The following is a 19007-nucleotide window of genomic DNA, read 5'->3' as shown; positions in this document are numbered from 1 at the left end:
GGCAGTGACTCTTCCCTCCCTGTTGCCTCACAGGTGTGGGGACTCAGTATTCCACTGCTGCACTTCCACAGCAAGCTACTCCATCACTTATGGCGACTTCATTTTTAGCAATGTGCCAGTACCTACTTAGAGTCGTACTTGGTTGACTGTTTCATACAGAGCTCCTTTCTCCCCGCCCCTCAGATTTATTTTGGTGGGCTCTCACCTGGCAAGGACACAGTTCTGATTCGGTGCATCTACCACTAGCCAGCAGGGAGCAGTGTTTCCTGGAGTGGGATGGTCAACAACAAAAAAAAAAGAGGCTCCTCCATGGGAGGAGGCACTAGGTCTAGGTCAGGGAACACCTAGTCAGTTGTACAACTGAATGCCTCTCGCATTTAACCCAAGGAACCTGGCCAAGAGGGGGGAGCTCCTAACAGTATTGGGGGGGGGGGGGGGGGGGGGGGTCCAGTGTCCCCATGCCATGGCTCTCACTACTCTGGTAAACCTCTCACACATATTGCCCCAGTTAAAGATTGTCTTTAAGGTGGGCAACCAGTCCATGGATAACATTCTCATATTTGGGTGTCTGCATCAGCTTGTTAGCCTGAGGAATCCATTTGAGCCCTACAGTGATGCCGTGGCCAAACAGCACAGCTAGTGGAGATGAGACACTTTTAGCTGTGGCAAAAGTGGAATTAATTCCAAAGACAAGTGATTCACATTTGCAAATACTCTAATGAACTTTTATTACAACAAGTATACAAAAACTAGACAAACAAATGTGAAAAATTTTCATATTTACAGAAACAAAAGTGTAAATGGGCGTAAGGGGCAGGCCTGCTCTGCTGGCTGGAAGATCAGGGAGAGGAAGTTACTTCACACCGAGGATTCCACAGAGGCGGACAGCTTGCCGGGCTATACAAATAAATAATGGGGGGGGGGGGGGGGGGAGAGAAAGTGTCATCCAATCTGACAGCAGAAGTAGATCAGAATGTTAAATGCCTGGACTCTGCTTTAATCCACATATACAAACTTAACATTCTTATCAGGGGTCCATTAACACTGTAGAGATTAATCAGTTTGAGAACTTAAACCCCCTGTATGAGTCTTGGTCAAATATGTCATAGCACTCCAGTCTGTTCAAATGTTTAAAAAGGACAGTTCAAGGTCGGGGTCCCCCTTTCACATGATGCCACAAATACCAACTTCCTCTGCTGCACCTAACCCTTCTGAGAATGAGTTATAAACCTATCAACTCGCCTCCTGTGCCCCTTTCTCCTGGACTCCATTACTGCCAGAGCCGGAATCGCCGCTGCCATTAACTGTAGTTTCCTGCTTGGTCTTTTTAGCATCAGTGTCCTTTACTGGGCTCTCCTCAGTTTTCCTCTGTTCAGGAATACAAACCAAAGTCACTTCTCAACATGACCTCCCTCACAATCTACTCTAACATTACCCACACAATCACAAAAGCCAAAAGTCACCGCTACACAATCACAACTATACACACACACAGCCATCAGAATTCAAGCCCGATCAAAACATGTACTAAATATGCATAACGCTCAACCACAAAAGGGGAGATTGGAATGGAAAGCAAAGTAGTTAAACACCATTAAAAAGAGAAGTCACCCTCGAAACTAAGAGCAAGCAAGAAATTCATGCAACATGAGCATACTAGGAATGGGGGCATGAACCGATTAGACAAAGGAGGGGTCTACTACAAGCAGAGCACAGTAATGTACAGCATGATGTATAGACCAGGGTATGAGCAGCCTCGCCACCTGTTAGGCTGGGATTGGGTGTAGTAGCACGCAGCGGTGGTGGGGAGGGATCTCACCTTTTTCCTGACCAGGTGGGAAATGTCTGATGCAGATTTGGAGGAAGATGCGCAATCAGCTGCCGATCTGACAGAAATCTAAAACACAGGACAAGGGAATTGGTCATGAGAGCCGCTGCTTACTGAAGTTAATGACATCCAAGTCATTTGTTTGAATTAGCACAAGGTTTCATTCCAGGTGCAAGAAAAAAAATGTAGACTGTAGTTACCTGACTGGTTCCAAATGCTGATGAACAGGAAGATGAAGGTCCACCATTTTCTGCAAACGCTGATGAAGAAGAGGATGGGAATGCTGACAAAGTAGAAGCTCCAGCCTGGAGATCAGACATGATCAGTAGAAGAAAGACAGTACATCCACAGATCAACGGCATAAACAAGCTGGCTAAATCGTCATGGCAACTTCTCATTAGCAATTGAGAAGTGGACTGAACTTGTTCCTTGCTTGGTGATAAACATTTAGTAGACCTGCTATACTAAGTCATTCATTAGAACACGTATCAAAACACTTTACAACCGTAAATTAACCCTCCTGCTGTGTTCCGGTCAAATTGGACCGATTTACAAGTTCTCTGAAAAATGTAGTTAATTTAATCTGATTGTCATAAGTGTCAATGACTTTGTCCACAGGGGCATATGAACACACAAAATACATTTGGATGATTTTCATTACATTTTGGGTGTTTTATTTAACTTTTGTACACCTGTGGTGTTCCTGGTCATTAGAAATGAATGGGTGAGACTACAATTATAGTATAACATCGAGTTCAGGCACATTCCCATTCATCAGATGGACACACTTCCTCTTTCAGACCCCTACATGCAATGTGTTTGAGAACACACACTGCACTCCCCCCTTCTTGTCTTCCATGGCAACCCCCATGGGAACCTATTCTATTGGGGATCTTTCCCACACGGGAACAACATTATATAGAACTTTTCTCACAGCTCTGGTATATAAAGCTTTTGAGGCCTTGCTCACAATTCATTCTGTGGCAGCACAATGACCAAACAATGTACTGTATGTGAGGCTCTTGATCATGACACGGGTGAGGCGAGAGTCCTTGTCAAACTTTGACACAAAGTAGCCTGTGATAAACAGCAAAAGGTTCATCTGAGTATTTGTTACAGTGCAAATAATCCACACTGCTTTTTTATTATTATCTCAAAAACAAGTTGTGAGCTCAGGTCAATGAGGCCTACAGGCCATAAATAGCAAATAGAAGTTCAAAACTCAACGTTCACAACAACTTAGATATTTTTTATCAACTTAACACATCAGGTGATAACATGTATTATTATGGATTTAGAATCAGCTATAATGGGGTGGTCATTTTGGACCGAGAACACAGAATTAATGAATTTATGGTTGGGGGGGGCAGTATTGAGTAGCTTGGATGAATAAGGTGCCCAGAGTAAACTGCCTGCTACTCAGGCCCAGAAGCTAAGATAATATGCATATTATTAGTAGATTTGAATAGAAAACACTGACGTTTCTAAAACTGTTTGAATGATGTCTGAGTATAACAGAACTCATATGGCAGGCTCATAAGTCATTCCCTATCGAATGCACAGTGTCTATGGGGTCAAATTGCACTTCCTAAGGCTTCCACTGGATGTCAACAGCCTTTAGAATATTGTTTGAGGCTTCTACTGTGAAGGGGGAGAGAATGAGAGCGGTTTCAACCAGGTGTCTGGCATGAGTGCCATGAGCTCAGTCACACGCGCGCCCGTGAGAGTTAGCTGCATCCCATTGCATTTCTAAAGACAAAGGAATTCTCCGGTTGAAATATTACTGAAGATATGTTAAAAACAGCCGAAAGATTGATTCTATACATCGTTTGACATGTTTCTACGAACTGTAATGGAACTTTGACTTTGTCTGGACCTAGTGCTGCCGCCTCATGAATTTGGATTTGTGAACTAAATACGAACAAAAAGGAGGTATTTGGACATTTATTGTGGAACTGGGATTCCTGGGAGTGCATTCTGATGAAGATCAAAGGTAAGTGAATATTTATAATGCTATTTCTGACTTCTGTTGACGCCACAACATGGCTTGTTTTTGTATCTGATCGCTGTACTCAGATTATTGCGTGGTTTTTTGGAAATCTGACACAGCGGTTGCATTAAGGAGAAGTGGATCTATATAATGCCATGCATAACACTTGTATCTTTTATCAATGTTTATGAGTATTTCTGTAAATTGAGGTGGCTCTCTGCAAAATCACCAGATGTTTTGGAAGAAAAACATCACTGAACATAACGCACCAATGTAAACTGAGATTTTTGGATATAAATAGGAACTTTATCGAACAAAACAAACATGTATTGTGTAACATGAAGTCCTATGAGTGTCATCTGATGAAGACCAAAGGTTAGAGATTCATTTTCTCTCTTTGGCTGGAAAAATGGCGGTGTTTTTCTGTGACTAGGTGCTGACCTAACAATCGTTTGGTGTGCTTTCGTCGTAAAGCCTTTTGGAAAATCGGACACTAAGTTTCTTTAAAATGGTGTAAAATACTTGTATGTTTGAAGAATATTAATTATGAGATTTGTTTGAATTTGGCACCCTGCACTTTCACTGGCTGTTGTCATATCGACCCCGTTAGGGGGATTTGAGACGTAAGAAGTTAACATGAAACGAACACAACAGGAGGGTTAAAAGGAGCATTTACTGGACAAGTTCCTGCCAGTTTCAGTCTGTTTGGTGACAAATAAACAACCCTGAGACTAGCCAGTATCCCACAGGGACTCACCAATGTCTGCTGTATGGCCACAGAGGCTGATCCTGCCATACTCTGGCTCTCCTTGGCATCCTCTACCTTCTCAGCGACGTCAGGCAGCAGCTGCTTCAGCTCCTCCAGCTCAGTCTTCTCTTTGGCTCCGTCTTCACCTTCCGCCTTGTCTATCACCTCCTGGAGCATGGCTAGAAACCAGAAACAAGGTTTGTAAGTGACAGGTCAGAGGTTGACAAGTTATACCTAGTGCAGTAGTGATTGCAGGTAGCTTCGAATCAAGTGCAAAAAGTTGATGTTCTTTCCCAAACTGTTGCTGATAAGCTACAAGAGATCTAAACAGCGGTCATCGGTAAAAGACGCTTTTAGCTCCTTTGTTGACCGACGTCGCTGAGAGAGTATGCCAAATCGGCTTCGATGAGGGCCAGTCAGTTCCTTAAAACGTAGGGAAAATCTCAATTGCATACTCGTCACGTTCTCCCTCTCTCCTCCTTAAAACCCATTGGAGAAGGTCAGAGGGGAGTCCCCTAGACCCCACTCCCGCCATCCATCCTATAAGGCCAAATTGGTAACATGGCGCTAGTGACGGCTAGGTTGGAGGTTCAAATACTAAAATGCATAGATACGTGGCATGTATCATTTTATGTATCCACCTTACCCAGGCGGCTCTCAATGACTTTGACTGAGCTGCTGTAGTGCTGCATGGCCTGGCTGTATTGGCCTGTGATGCAGTAGGTCATGCCCAGTTGGTAGTGGGTCTCGGCCACCAGGCGGCTGTGGGGGGGCAAGTGCTTCAGCTGCAAGGACAGGCAGTCCTGGAAGTCCTCCACAGCTGCAGGGTAGTTACCTAGAAGAGGGAAGGCACGTGAATATGAAACAAACATCTGTAGTGTGTGGTGCAAGGGTCTAACACCTGAGGGATGGGTAAGGGCAAGGTGATCAGAAATGGGATGTATAAAGTCAACATTAACTACATGCGTTTTCAGTAGGGCAAGCCGTAGCAAAACATTTTGCATTGAGCAAAAAATAAAACGTGCAAGAAACAACAAATGATCATACCAGATTCTGCGCCAACTTCTCCCAGCTTCAGATAGGCCTGAGCAGCCATCAACTGGTCCTCCTTGTTCTCCTTTCTGTTTGTATAAGGAGAGAGGGAAACAGGTGAAAGGTAGTCCATTGGAATAATGTATACCCAAAACAAAGTTTCATGGTAGCTTTCTACAGGGAGCATTTACCTTTTGTAGATGACCTTAGCGACCTCCAGCATTTCCCAAGCCAGCTGCAGGTTACCCACTTCCTCCTCCTACAAGAGATGGGAAGAAGCAAACAAAAAGGTTAGATGTTCGTGAAATATTTTCATACAAAATAAGTACATTGTGACAAAGGGACATTGTTTAACTTCACTAGGGTATTCGGAATTTTGGATGAAAAGTATGCCTCAAGTAAACTGCCTGCTACTCAGGCCCAGAAGCTAGGATATGCATATAATTGGTAGATTTGGATAGAAAAAAAAACACTTAAGTTCTCAAAACTGTTAAAATAATGTCTGTGTTTAACAGAACTGATATGGCAGGTGAAAACCTGAGGAAAATCCATCCAGGAAGTACTATTATTTTGAAAGGCTGTTTTTCCATTGAAAGCCCATCCACCATACAAAGACTTAAGACCCAGTTTACGATCTCCATGGCTTCCTCTACACGTGGCCAGTCTTTAGGCATCGTTTCGGGCTTTTACTCTGAAAAATGAGGGCGATACAGCTCTTTCAATGAGAGGACAGTGGAAATGTCCAGACATGAGTCGAGCGCACGATCGGGAGCGCGCCTTACGCGGTTCTCCTTTTCTATTGACGAAACTGTCGTCCAGTTGAAATATTATTGATTATTTATGACAAAACATCGTTTGACATGTTTCTATGAACTTACGGTACTTTTTAGATTTTTCATCTGTCTGTGACTGCGCTTTGTTCCAAAGGATTGCTGAACAAAACTGAGGTTTTTGGACATAAACAGGGACATTATCGAACAAAACAAACATTTATTGCGTAACACGGAGTCTTCGGAGTGCAACCATATGAAGAGCAAAGATATGTGATACATTTTAAATCGCTATTTCTGACTTTTGTTACTCCTCTTCTTGGCTGCTAACTGTTTGTAATGATTTGTCTGCTGGGCGCTGTTCTCAGATAATCGTATGGTTTGCTTTCACCGTAAAGCCTTTTTGAAATCTGACACAGCGGTTGGATTAACAAGAAGTTTCTTTAAGCCGGTGTATAACATTTGTACCTTTTATGTTTATTATGATCATTTCTGTTTTGTTGAGTTTCACGCTCTGCAATTTCACCAGATGTTGTTTGAGACAGTGACATTGAACAAAACACGCTAACAAAACAGAGGTTTTTGGATAAACAGGGACATTATCGAACAAAATGAACATTTATTGAGTAAATCGGAGTCTTGTGAGTGCAAACATATGAAGATCATAGGTAAGTGATTAATTGTATCACTATTTCTGACTTGTGTAACTCCTCTACTTGGCTTGTTACTGTTTGTAATGATTTGGCTGCTGGGCTTTTCTCAGATAATCACATGGTATCCTTTCGCCATAAAGCCTTTTTGAAATCTGACAGTGGTTGGATTAACAAGAAGTTTCTTTAAACCCATGTATAACACTTGTAAGTTTCATTAATTTTTATGAGTATCTGTTTTTGGTGCTCTGCAATTTCACTGGATGTTGGCCAGGTGGGATGCTAGCCAACCCCCTGGCCTCACCCCCTAGTGAGGTTAAAGGATAACTTACTTTGTCTTCACCAGTGCCTTCCCCTTCATCGTCGTCATCATCATCATCTAAGAGTGGAGGCCAAGAGAATACAGTAAGCCTAAACTGCAGCAGTCCTGCACTTCAGGAAAACCAAAGACCAACTGTACAAAACCAGAGTTTGATAGTTCACTAGGAAAGACAAGTGGAAGTAGAAGTGATTCCAGTAATAATGTGACAGCGGCCGTTCCCAACAGTGCAGCTTAAACTTCCATTAGCAAGATAAGTGAGACTTGAGTTTACAATCCCTTTACAGCCCTACTGCAGGTTCAACAACTATTTGTTTAACAGCCATTCTTATGGTCTTTTAGTCCCAATCCACTTGGTGCACCCGAACAGATTCCTACACAGGACATAAGTTTAACTTCACCCTCTTCCTCCATCTTCTCCTCCGCAGCCTCCTCTCCATTCCGCTCTTCAGAAGCCTTCACGCCAATCTCCTTCAGAGCTTCCTCTTGCCCAGCCTCCTTATCTTTTCTAGCTTCATCTTCAGGAGCAAAAAGAGTCTCCTCCACCCCATCCACAGGAGGCTTAGACTTCTCATCACGCCCGTTCTTGGCAGGAGGCTTGGCAGCGTCCTCTTCCTTTACTTCTGTTTCCATGGTTTCTTTCTCCCCCTCAGCCACTGCCTCAGAGTCACTCTTCCCTTCCTCCTTTGGCTCAGCTTTGCCATCCTCCCCATCATTTTTTTTCTCTGCCATCGCATCATAAACCTGCATTCTTAGCTCGTCCCTTGTTTTGTCTACACCAGAGATACATGGGGCATGAAAACGTATGTTAAATCATTCTCCCCAAAAAGAGTGCATGTCAAAATAAATACTCAATCTGTGACCATAGCATGAACCAGCCTTTTCCCCCCTCACTGAACAGAGCTGACTGGGTCATTCCCTCTTCCCATGTCAGATAAGCCCATTGACAGGGGGCATGTAAATACTTGATATCATGTTGAAGACACCTACTAATGCCAATGATTTTTTTTTTAAACAATTGTTAGTTTTTGCTCCAGCACAAGTCAATTGTCCTAGTTAGCTAGGAGTTAAGTGACAAGCTGCCATAAACAGTGATGGTCAGGTTAAGATGGGCTACTCCTCACCTTCCAAGTTGTCAGCACTCTCAATCTTTGAGTTGTCCGGCTTTTCTCCCTCCTCCTCAGAGGACTCCTCAGGGACTCCCTCAAGAGCATTACCTAGGACAGTGTTCTCCACCCTGAAACACCACACAGCCATTTAATTCAAATATTCATAACTCAGAGTGTGGTGCTGGCAACAGCAGGCTTGTGGGTTTGAATCCCACATGGTCCACAATTGTTTTAATAACTGACTTGCCTAGTTAAATAAAAAGGTTAAGAACAAATTATTATTTACAATAACGGCCTACACCAGGCAAACCCGGACATACCCTATGTATAGTGAATACACAAGTCACTCATTCTCAACAGTTCTTCCAGTCACTTTGGATAATGTCTGCTAAAATGCAACTAGAAAATGTGTCAAAAAAGACCCATACAGTAACAGTATCATTCTTCCACTAACCTGGCAAGCTCCAGTAGAGACTTCCCACACAGAAAGAAGGCCTCTCCACACTCATCTGCAGTGTCCCCATACCTCGCAGCCCTGAAGGACAAGAGATGTCAGATTAGCAGTACTGGTTGAGGTCAGGTAAAGAATAAATTAAATGCTCCTTGTAATATCAGATATCCACAATCAATACATGACCCTCATAGCATTACAAATCCAGTCAATCCAAGCATGGACTTCACCAGGACCTGGCTTTCGAGGGCTTTAGCACCGAATAATGTTGGGTCAGGCCCAAATCTTTGGCACTGCTGCAATGGTGTAAATAAATTGTAGTCAACTGAATGTGCCACTTAGTTCATAGAGATGTGGTTACGTTAAACTCAAAGTTATTCAACTGTTATAATGAGGGGTGTAGTGCTGCTGGTGGACAGCGGAGCGATGCGCCGCCACGTCTCAGAATGGAGCCGTGTCTCACAAGATCACTTCATGATGAATTAGTATCCTACATAACAAACCGAATATAATAGCGTGATCGTGTCAGGCTACTGTTATACCAGAAACACTAATTTATTATGACAATTTAGGATGATTGTGCTGAAATATTGCATTTTTTCCTCCATCATGATGTGGCTGTGATTAACTCCATCTGCTGTAAAAAGTGGATGAGTTCAGCTGGTTAGCCACCCTTACATCATTCAAGAAGGTCGAAACGCATATTCCAATTGTTGGGAGTCGGGGTAAACTTTTACCATTGAGAGATCAAAGACATGACAGATCAGACACAGTGTATAAGAAGTGAAAAAGACTGGGTTATGTCAGAAGGTAATGGGTCTCTGTAGAAAGACAGATGGCTTTGGAATGTGTTGGGTGGACAGGAGGTGGTCACAGGATTGCTATAGGGGAAATGGATGGACATCTGTGGATAAGGCGAAGGAGGGGTTGAGGTCAAGTCAGATCCCCTGAAAGGAGAAATAATGGTTTATTATCCTGTTACTTGCTGCCGATTCATAAGATGTAAGGATTAGAGAGGGGTGTGTATATATATATAAAAAAAATTGTGATAACATGTCTTTGTCTGAACTACAGCTGTAACGGCCCTTTGGGAAGAATTAAACTTGGTTAAGGGTCTAGGGTCCATGAGTTATTTACTCTGAAAATGTAGAACCTAACACCATGAAACTGATTGTGATCAAATAGTTGGCATGCATATGCAGCATGGGCATTTAATCTGTACAACATGAATAGTTATCAACTGACAGTGAAGGCCCGATTTATAATAAGGTAGGCCTAATTGTGTTTTAGGATTAGTCACAGTATGTGTAGGCAATCATGCATGATGAATTGTATGTAGCCTATATTCTAAAATGATTTTATAGAAGTTTCATTCAGAATGATGGCTTAATAATAATGCTCTGGCAGCTAAAAGAATACCACTGGTTATAATAAATGTAACGCAACGGCCATGTGTGGTCAACTAATAATTCCAGCACCGGTTTGATTAGGACAGCATCATTGCGCTGCTTTGAGACCAGCATCAATGTCAGATGTTTTACCCCACTGAATCTCTTTCAATATTTGGTTATAATTAGGCTGGAAAACATTAGATAAATTGAAGGTGAGCACTCATGATCATTATTCTGATGATGATCATTATTCTTATGATTATACCCCTCCTGTCTCGGCCTCCAGTATTTATGCTGCAGTAGTTTGTGTCGGGGGGCTAGGGTCAGTCTGTTATATCTGGAGTATTTCTCCTGTCTTATCCGGTGTGAATTTAAGTATGCTCTCTCTAATTTTCTCTCTTTATCTCTCGGAGGACCTCAGCCCTAGGACCATGCCTCAGGACTACCTGGCATGATGACTCCTTGCTGTCCCCAGTCCACCTGGCCGTGCTGCTGCTCCAGTTTCAACTGTTCTGCCAGCGGCTATGGAACCCTGACCTGTTCACCGGACATGCTACCTGTCCCAGACCTGCTGTTTTCAACTCTTTAGAGACAGCAGGAGCGGTAGCGATACTCTCAATGATCGGCTATGAAAAGCCAACTAACAGTTACTCCTGAGGTGCTGACCTGTTGCACCCTCGACAACTACTGTGATTATTATTATTTGACCATGCTGGTCATTTATGAACATCTTGGCCATGTTCTGTTATAATCACCACCCGACACAGCCAGAAGAGGGCTGGCCACCCCTCATAACCTAGAGAGGAACCAGGCTTCGGCCCTTCTAGGGAGTTTTTCCTGGCCACCGTGATCTACACCCGTCTTGCTTGCCGTTTGGGGTTTTAGGCTGGGTTTCTGTACAGCACTTTGAGATATCAGAAGGGCTATATAAATAAATTTGATTCTAGCAATTGAAAGCAATGCATATCTTCTCCACACACACACTAGGTCTATAGTAGAGGTCGATCGATTATGATTTTAACGCCGATACCGATTATTGGAGGACCAAAAAAGCCGATACCGGACGATTTTTTAAATGTATTTATTTGTAATAATGACAATTACAACAATACTGAATGAACACTTATTTTAACTTAATAGAATACATCAATAAAATCTATTTAGCCTCAAGTAAATAATGAAACATGTTCAATTTGGTTTAAATAATGCAAAAACAAAGTGTTGGGAGAAGAAAGTAAAAGTGCAATATGTGCTATGTAAGAAAGCTAACGTTTCAGTTCCTTGCTCAGAACATATGAAAGCTGGTGGTTCCTTTTAACATGAGTCTTCAATAGGTAGGTAAGAAGTTTTAGGTTGTAGTTATTATAGGACTATTTCCCTCTATACCATTTGTATTTCATTAACCTTTGACTATTAGATGTTCTTATAGGCACTTTAGTATTGCCAGTGTAACAGTATAGCTTCCGTCCCTCTCCTCGCTCCTGCAAGATTGGATCCCACGAGCTGACAATGTGAAAATCTGTCGTTCTGCCCCTGAATGAGGCAGTTAACCCACCGTTCCTAGGCAGTCATTGAAAATAAGAATGTGTTCTTAACTGGACTTGCCTAGTTAAATAAAAGGTGTAAAAAATATATATAAATAGGTGTACAAAAATACAGATTTCCGATTGTTATGAAAACTTGAAATCGGCCCTAATTAATCAGCCATTCCGATTCAATCGGTCGACCTCTAGTCTATAGCCTACCTGGTGAGCTTCCCTGAACATTGATACTTTTCAGTCAGTTAGCCTACTGATGCAAATAAACATTTGTACATAAGCTCTTCAAGTAATTTGATACGTTTGCATTGTTCAAAAAGACCTACATCGTTTCAATAACAATATTACTGAAACGACACTTTATTGACTTACTGAATTAATTCTCGTAATTGTAGGCTAGGCTACTTGCTGATTATTTTAACAGTAGGCCTACCTACACAATAACCTCATATGGGGTTACTGACCACAATTGATTGAATTAATAAGTGTTGATTAACTTATTTGGCCTTGTAAACATGGAAGAAAACAATGTTGCAGAAAGGGGTGCTGGAGATAAATTGAAATACATTTGCAAAATTATATAATTAGGCTACACCTGTCTAATAAATTAAATCATTGAAAATACTACACCAGCATAAGAGACACTGAGGATCAATAGCTTATTTAAAAAAATTGCTGTAGATTGTGCTGTCACATCATGAGCACATAGGCCTAGTCTACAGCAATTAGGCAGCCTGCGTGGGAAATATAAAACAGCTGATTGACAGCCACAACTCAATGAACAGCAGGCAGCGGCTAGAAGCTGTTTGGCAATATTTCAAAATACATTTGAGGGAAAAATCTGTTTGAACAGGTGAGTGCCACTGGAAAGTTGGACTATAATTTCCTCCTCATATTATAGGCCTAACATCAGTGTATCCACTCTTAATTGGCCCTTGCTATTGGCTACACTTAAGGCATGGGTAATTTATTGATCTCAGTATGCAAATGTCAGGAGGAGCTTGTCATTTTGATAATTTGCGTGGTATAAAAACAAAACATATATTGTTATGTCTGCAGTCATGTAAAATGACAGATTTCTAAAATAATTTTCTGCAAAGGCATTCTTTCCTCAGACCCACAAACCCCTGGTCCAAGCCATTTGTTCTCAGTACTCACAGCATGCCACAAGCCTCCTGGAACACATGGACTGCAGAAACGACATCTCCCATCACCAGGTGCCTGTTCCCTGCGCCGATCAGCTTCTTTGCCTCCGCCATCACGTCGACAGAGCTGTGGTACAGACAAGACAGCCACAATTCATATTTTGTACTTCACTCAAACAAACCTATTGCATGATAAATCAGTGTGGAGTTGAGACTAAAAAAGGTACAAGAGGAACCTTATCATAAAAGCTGTATAAATTCAAACCAGCAAAATCAAAAAGCACAGTTCCTCACCTGTCTGCTGCCATAGCACTTGATGACCCAGGCTTTTCATCCATGCTGAAACAGTGACACATGCAGTCAATTATAGAATAAAGGCTACAAAATATTGTCTAGTCAAGTACGTTGAGGTACATTTACAATATTGTGAACGCTAAATAGTTTTTGCAGAGGTCATGAGGCTAGGGTTAAACCTCCAAGTGCAGGAGGGGTAACGTAACTTCGAGCAACGTAACTTTATTATTTTAGTCAGACACCCCGCCCCCCCGGTAATCTCAGTATGCCAGTGACTATTATTCTATCCTGTTTCGAACTGAAGTGTTCTAGGAGATAGGAGCCATCCAGGTAACGTTAGTGTTAAAAAAAAACACGTTTTGCAAGTTGACACTGGCGTGTCTTGACAATAACGTTGAATTGAACTGGTGAGCTGGATAGCAAAAAAAAAAAAAGTGGCGTTCGTTCAGCTATAGAAAGCTTTGGAAAAATGTTTCTAGTTAGCATCATAGCTATGTCACACCAGCAAGCACGTGCATTTCTTGAGTACCGGGAAGTAGGCGAATTGCTTCATGCTTTGCTTGCTAGTTTCACTAGCCAATTAGCAACGCAGCCAATTAGCTAACACTTTTGGGCTAACTAGTTAGCTCTATCTAGCTACCTTGGCGAAGAAAATTAACATTAGCTAGCAAGTGCAACAGATCGTCACGTTCAATTCGCGGTAGCTAGCAAATAATCGGTACCGTTAGCTAGAGGATAGTGTAACGCAGTTAACGACAATTAGCTGGCTACGGTTAACCACCCACGAATAGCATCAATTGGGCTAACTAAGGGTGTGTTCGTAAAGTCAATCTGTAGTGCGCTGTGGGCGTTCGTAAATTCAGAGCATTGTCATGTTGTCCGTTCGTAAAATTCAGTATTTCGCTATTGGAGCGCACACTAGACGCTCTAGCCGAGGAGTAAGAGTTGATCCGAGCGTTCTGACCTCAAAGGCAGTCAAGCTAACGTTGGCTCACTGACCTTCTTACTCACCCTAGCAGAGCTGGTTCCATGTTATCCCGAGTGTTGGCGACTAACTGTGTTGCTGGCAGCAATTTAATTAAGCTTTGACGACGTTTACTGACACCGGCTATATTCAACGGGTGTTGTGCGTTAGTAAATTCATCAGTTATTCTGCGCTCTGTCTGGCACTGACGAAACTGTTCCGAAATTGGAGTATAACTAGAGCGAATTTACGAACGCACCTTAAGTAGCTGGTTGGGTGTTGGAGCGGAACTTATTGTTAGCTTGCTATATATTGCATTGTTTATTGAATGGGACCATGAACAAGTTTCGGCTAACTAGCTAGTACACAACGGCGTAAAGACACTGGTGATTAGCTAGATACTGTAGGTAGTTATCAAAACACAAGTGAGCTAGCTTCTAGCTAACACACCAGAGGGATAGGCACACAAACAAATGTCCTACAAAATGTCTCACCTTCCTGAGCTTGAAGCAACTGCTGTTTCCTCTGTCATGTTACGTGACTGACTCCGCAGACAACGTAGTGTAAACTGTGTAGCTAGCTGAATGGACAGATTTTCTAGGAAAATGTCAGGTTCCTTATTTCACTGACACTATTCTTTGTTGGCGCGTTTGCTGACACCGTGCACACTTCCGTTGAACTTTCAACTTGATTAAACGCGGGAGAAAATATTAAAGGGAAAGTAACATGATACAATTTTTATTTTCTTAATTTAACCAGGCAAGTCAGTTAATAAGAACAAATTCTTATTTACAATGACATCCTATGAACAGTGGGTTAACTGCCTTGTTCAGGGGCATAACGACAGATTTTTACCTTGTAAACTCGGGCATTCGATCTAGCAACCTTTCGGTTTACTGGCCCAAAGCTCTAACCACTAGGCTACCTGCGAATGTAACGTTCTTAAATGATCTGAAAGAATGACGTTCAACTGGTAATAAAAAAATGAAATCAATCCATTGCATGTAGAGGACTTTGTTTAAAACGGGTGAATTTCTTCCCCTGTATGGGACTTCCCCCTGGAGAGGCATGCAAAAGGTAGAGGGGTGGTGTAGGTTATGGGGTCAGACTTTGTAAAAGTATTGCTTCCGTCCCTCTCCTCGCTTGAACCAGGGACCCTCTAAACACATCGAAAAGTCACCCTCGAAGCATCGTTACCCATCGCTCCAAAAAAGACGCGGCCCTTGCAGAGTAGGGAAACACCTTTTATTTTTTTATTAACAACAAATCAATACAGGAAGTACATGTGGAAACACAAGTATATATGAATAATATACTATGGACAATTGGGCTAGGGGGTACAATATCACATTACACAAGGACCTTAAGGGACATACATACACTTATAATTCTAACAGCTTTTTTGTTAGTAGAGTATTTAATTGTCTTAAAATATAGTTCAATTTCTTTTTGTAAGTTAAGAACATTTGTTTTTTTTGTTTTTGTAAATTTACATTTGTGAATATGAAATTTGGCCAAAAGAATAATGAAATTAATTACATAAAATTGTTTCATCTTATTTCTATCATAGGTCAAGAATCCAAGCAGTGCATCTCTCCACAATAGTTTAAGATCTTCATAAATGTGTTCAATTCTAAATCTACTGATGCCTTGCCACAGTTTTCTTACATGAATACAATGCCAAAAAAGATGCAACACTGTTTCTGGGTGGTCATTACAAAAGGAGCAATTTGAGTTAATGTTTTACCTTAAAATTCTTCATATTGTGGTTGGCAGGATAATATTTATGAATAATTTAAAGGAAACTTCCTTCATTTTGTTAACAAGTAGGTATGTGTGAACCAACATCCAAACTTCTTTTCCAACAGATATTATAAATAAATCCATCTCACTAAGGAATAGATAGATACAACATCCTGCTGAAACAAGGTTCATATCGCTCTGTTGTTGAATGGACCAAAAGAGAAACAAATCTTTCCTACTGATGAGTCAACAGGGTCAACGGAAGGTAGGCTCTGAGGGTCAGGTCTTGACACGTTCCTGAATAATAAAGCAAAACCTGAGGGAATGGCATCTAAAACAATTGCGAAATCTTTAGGTGTTACAGGGACCTTGTAAAGTGATACAAATTCCTTATAACTGAGTAAAAGACCCTCTGCATTTACCAGTTGTCTCACCAATAGGATAGTAATTCGGAACCAATATTCTAAAAACAAAGTATTTTTTATACAATATATCTCTATTATTCCATATATAATATCTCTGTGGAGAAAAATTATGCTTATAAATTAAGGACCATGACAAGAAAACCTGCTGATGAAAAGCAGAAAGTTTCACTGGAACTTTGCCAATATTATAATTGCAAACTAACATGAAGTTAAGGCCACCAAAAGTAGAGAAGACATGATGAGGAATACAATTCCACATAGAAGTGGGTCTTCTTATGAATTGTTTTATCCAATTGATCTTAAAAGTATTATTTAAGGTAGTAAAGTCCAGAAAATTCAGCCCACCAATCTCGTAAGTGTTCATTACAACAGTTTTCCTAATGTAATGTTTACGGTTTCTCCACAGAAAGTTGAAAAGCATCTGGTCTATCTCCTTGCTTATTTTACTGTCAAGATATAAAGATAGAGCGCCACATGTTAGTCTAGAGATACCTTCAGCCTTGGTTATTAGGACTCTTCCTTTTAAAGATAAGTCCCTCTGTAGCCATTGATTTGGCTTCTTCTGGGTTTTCTTAATAAGAGGATTAAAATTTAGTAAGCCTCTAGACTTCTGATCCTTTGTAGTGGTTATGCCTAAATATGTAAGTTCTTCTTTTACTGGAATACCATAATATGAAGGTGTCACATAATCTTTGACAGCTATGAGTTCACATTTATTAATGTTAAGATATAGACCAAATGCTTTGGAAAAGGATTGTATCACATTGATTGATATGGGAATTTGTTTAGCGTCTTTCAGAAAAAGTGTAGTGTCGTCAGCCAGCTGGCTTATAATAATTTCTTTACCAGCTATGGAAATACCTTGTACAGGACTATTATTTAAAGAATTTGTAAGAAGTTGGGTGATTAATAAAAACAGGTATGGAGAGATAGGACAACCTTGCCTAATTCCTCTCTTTAACTCAAATCTAGGTGAGGTGCCATATTTCAATTTGATAGAGCTGTTACCACTGTATAGAGCCTTACAGAAAAAATCCCCAAATCCAAGTCTCTCAAGGGAGTAGAAGAGGAACTGATGCTCTACTGTGTCAAATGCTTTATAAAAATCTAAAAATAATATGAAGCTAGCCTCGGTTATTAGGTCTGAGTAGTCAAGTATGTCTAATACTAGTCTGACATTGTTAGAAATATGTCTGTTCCTCATAAAGCCAGACTGTGTTTCATCAATGATTGCATTCAGGACTTCTTTAATTATTTTTGCAAGTGGTAAGGCTAATATCTTATAGTCATTATTAATTAAGAAGACAAATTGGATGCCAGTTATCAATGAGCAGCGCTTCTTTTTTAGGCTTAGGTGTCAGTGTTATTAACCCCTGACTCATTGTGAGGGACAACATTGTTTTTAATACTCTCTAAAAATACTTAAAATAGGGAGCTACTTGTTCAGGAAGTAATTTGTAAAATTCTGATATAATTCCATCAACACCTGGTGATTTAAATCAAATCAAATCAAATCAAATTTATTTATATAGCCCTTCGTACATCAGCTGATATCTCAAAGTGCTGTACAGAAACCCAGCCTAAAACCCCAAACAGCAAGCAATGCAGGTGTAGAAGCACGGTGGCTAGGAAAAACTCCCTAGAAAGGCCAATACCTAGGAAGAAACCTAGAGAGGAACCAGGCTATGTGGGGTGGCCAGTCCTCTTCTGGCTGTGCCGGGTGGAGATGTATTGTTCTTTAGATGTTTGATAGACTCTATAATCTCTTCAACTTTGATGGGTTCATCACACTGTTTATATTCTATATCACTGATAGAGTGAACAGTATTCAGTGAGTCAAAAAACATATCTGTGGATTCCTGACAGTACGTAGAGCTATACAACTTTCTGTAAAAACTGCTACAATATTTAGCAATTCATTTTTGGTCATCTGTAATAACACCATCAATGTTTAACTTATGGATAGTGTTATTTTTAGAAGAACATTTCTGAAGTCTAAAGAAGTAGGATGAATTCTGTTCTCCCCCAATCAATTTTTTTTCTAGATCTAATAAAGGCTACTTCTGCTTTTAATCGATATATATTATCCAGTTTATTTTGTAACTCAATTAGTTCCATATTCTCCTCCCCGAGAGGCTGACTGGGGACCTCTGAGAAAGGGAAGTTATCTTAATGATCACCTTTTCCTCCTCAGCTCTTCTGGTCTTAGCAAGAGTACTACCATATTTTCTAAGGTATTTGGACACCTCAAATTTAAAGAGCTCCCAGTTCTTGCAATAAGATTTTTCTCCACAAGCCTTTTACCAAAAGTGTGAAAGCAGATATTTAACCTCAAACTTAACTGTATCATTTAATAGTAAGGAAACACCTTTTTTTTTTAAATGTTTTTTTATTTTTTATTAACAACAAATCAATACATAAAGCACATGAGGGAACACAAACATACATAGATTACAAACAATGGACAATCGAGCTAGGGGGTACAATATCACATTACAATTACACAAGGACCTTAAGGGACATGCATATACTTACAATTCTAACAGCTTTTTTGTTAGTAGAGCATTTAACCGTCTTAAAATACAGTTCAATTTCTTTTTGTAGGGTACG

At 40.7% G+C, this 19007-nt stretch overlaps 1 protein-coding gene and 1 non-coding gene across 5 annotated transcripts; both read right to left on the bottom strand.

Moving 5' to 3' along the window:
• Nucleotides 1-697: 697 nt before the first annotated feature.
• Nucleotides 698-14917, bottom strand: LOC109898114 (histone-binding protein N1/N2-like). 4 transcript variants are annotated; one of them, XM_020492921.2, is made up of 15 exons: nucleotides 14724-14916; nucleotides 13266-13310; nucleotides 12985-13098; nucleotides 8901-8981; nucleotides 8462-8574; nucleotides 7739-8110; nucleotides 7351-7397; nucleotides 5790-5857; nucleotides 5614-5687; nucleotides 5213-5401; nucleotides 4576-4745; nucleotides 2029-2133; nucleotides 1820-1897; nucleotides 1243-1368; nucleotides 698-897 (listed from the first exon to the last, which is right to left on the bottom strand). In XM_020492921.2, exons 1-15 carry the CDS (start codon nucleotides 14759-14761, stop codon nucleotides 859-861), a joined length of 1659 nt encoding a protein of 552 aa, XP_020348510.1. In that variant the 5' UTR covers nucleotides 14762-14916; the 3' UTR covers nucleotides 698-858. The 4 variants fall into 4 exon arrangements, with proteins under 4 accessions (XP_020348510.1, XP_031689477.1, XP_020348511.1 ...); XM_031833617.1 differs by lacking the exon at nucleotides 14724-14916 and adding an exon at nucleotides 14277-14355; XM_020492922.2 differs by lacking the exon at nucleotides 7739-8110 and having other exon boundaries at nucleotides 14724-14917.
• LOC116376014 (small nucleolar RNA SNORA16B/SNORA16A family) lies at nucleotides 4848-4983 on the bottom strand. Its single transcript, XR_004211413.1, has one exon. It is a non-coding gene; the product is annotated as a small nucleolar RNA SNORA16B/SNORA16A family (small nucleolar RNA).
• Nucleotides 14918-19007: the final 4090 nt, after the last annotated feature.

The sequence above is a fragment of the Oncorhynchus kisutch genome, linkage group LG10, assembly GCF_002021735.2.
Source record: "Oncorhynchus kisutch isolate 150728-3 linkage group LG10, Okis_V2, whole genome shotgun sequence".
Taxonomy (NCBI): domain Eukaryota; kingdom Metazoa; phylum Chordata; class Actinopteri; order Salmoniformes; family Salmonidae; genus Oncorhynchus; species Oncorhynchus kisutch.
Note: the sequence above shows the minus strand (reverse complement) of the source record. Positions and strands in the feature narration are given on the sequence as shown.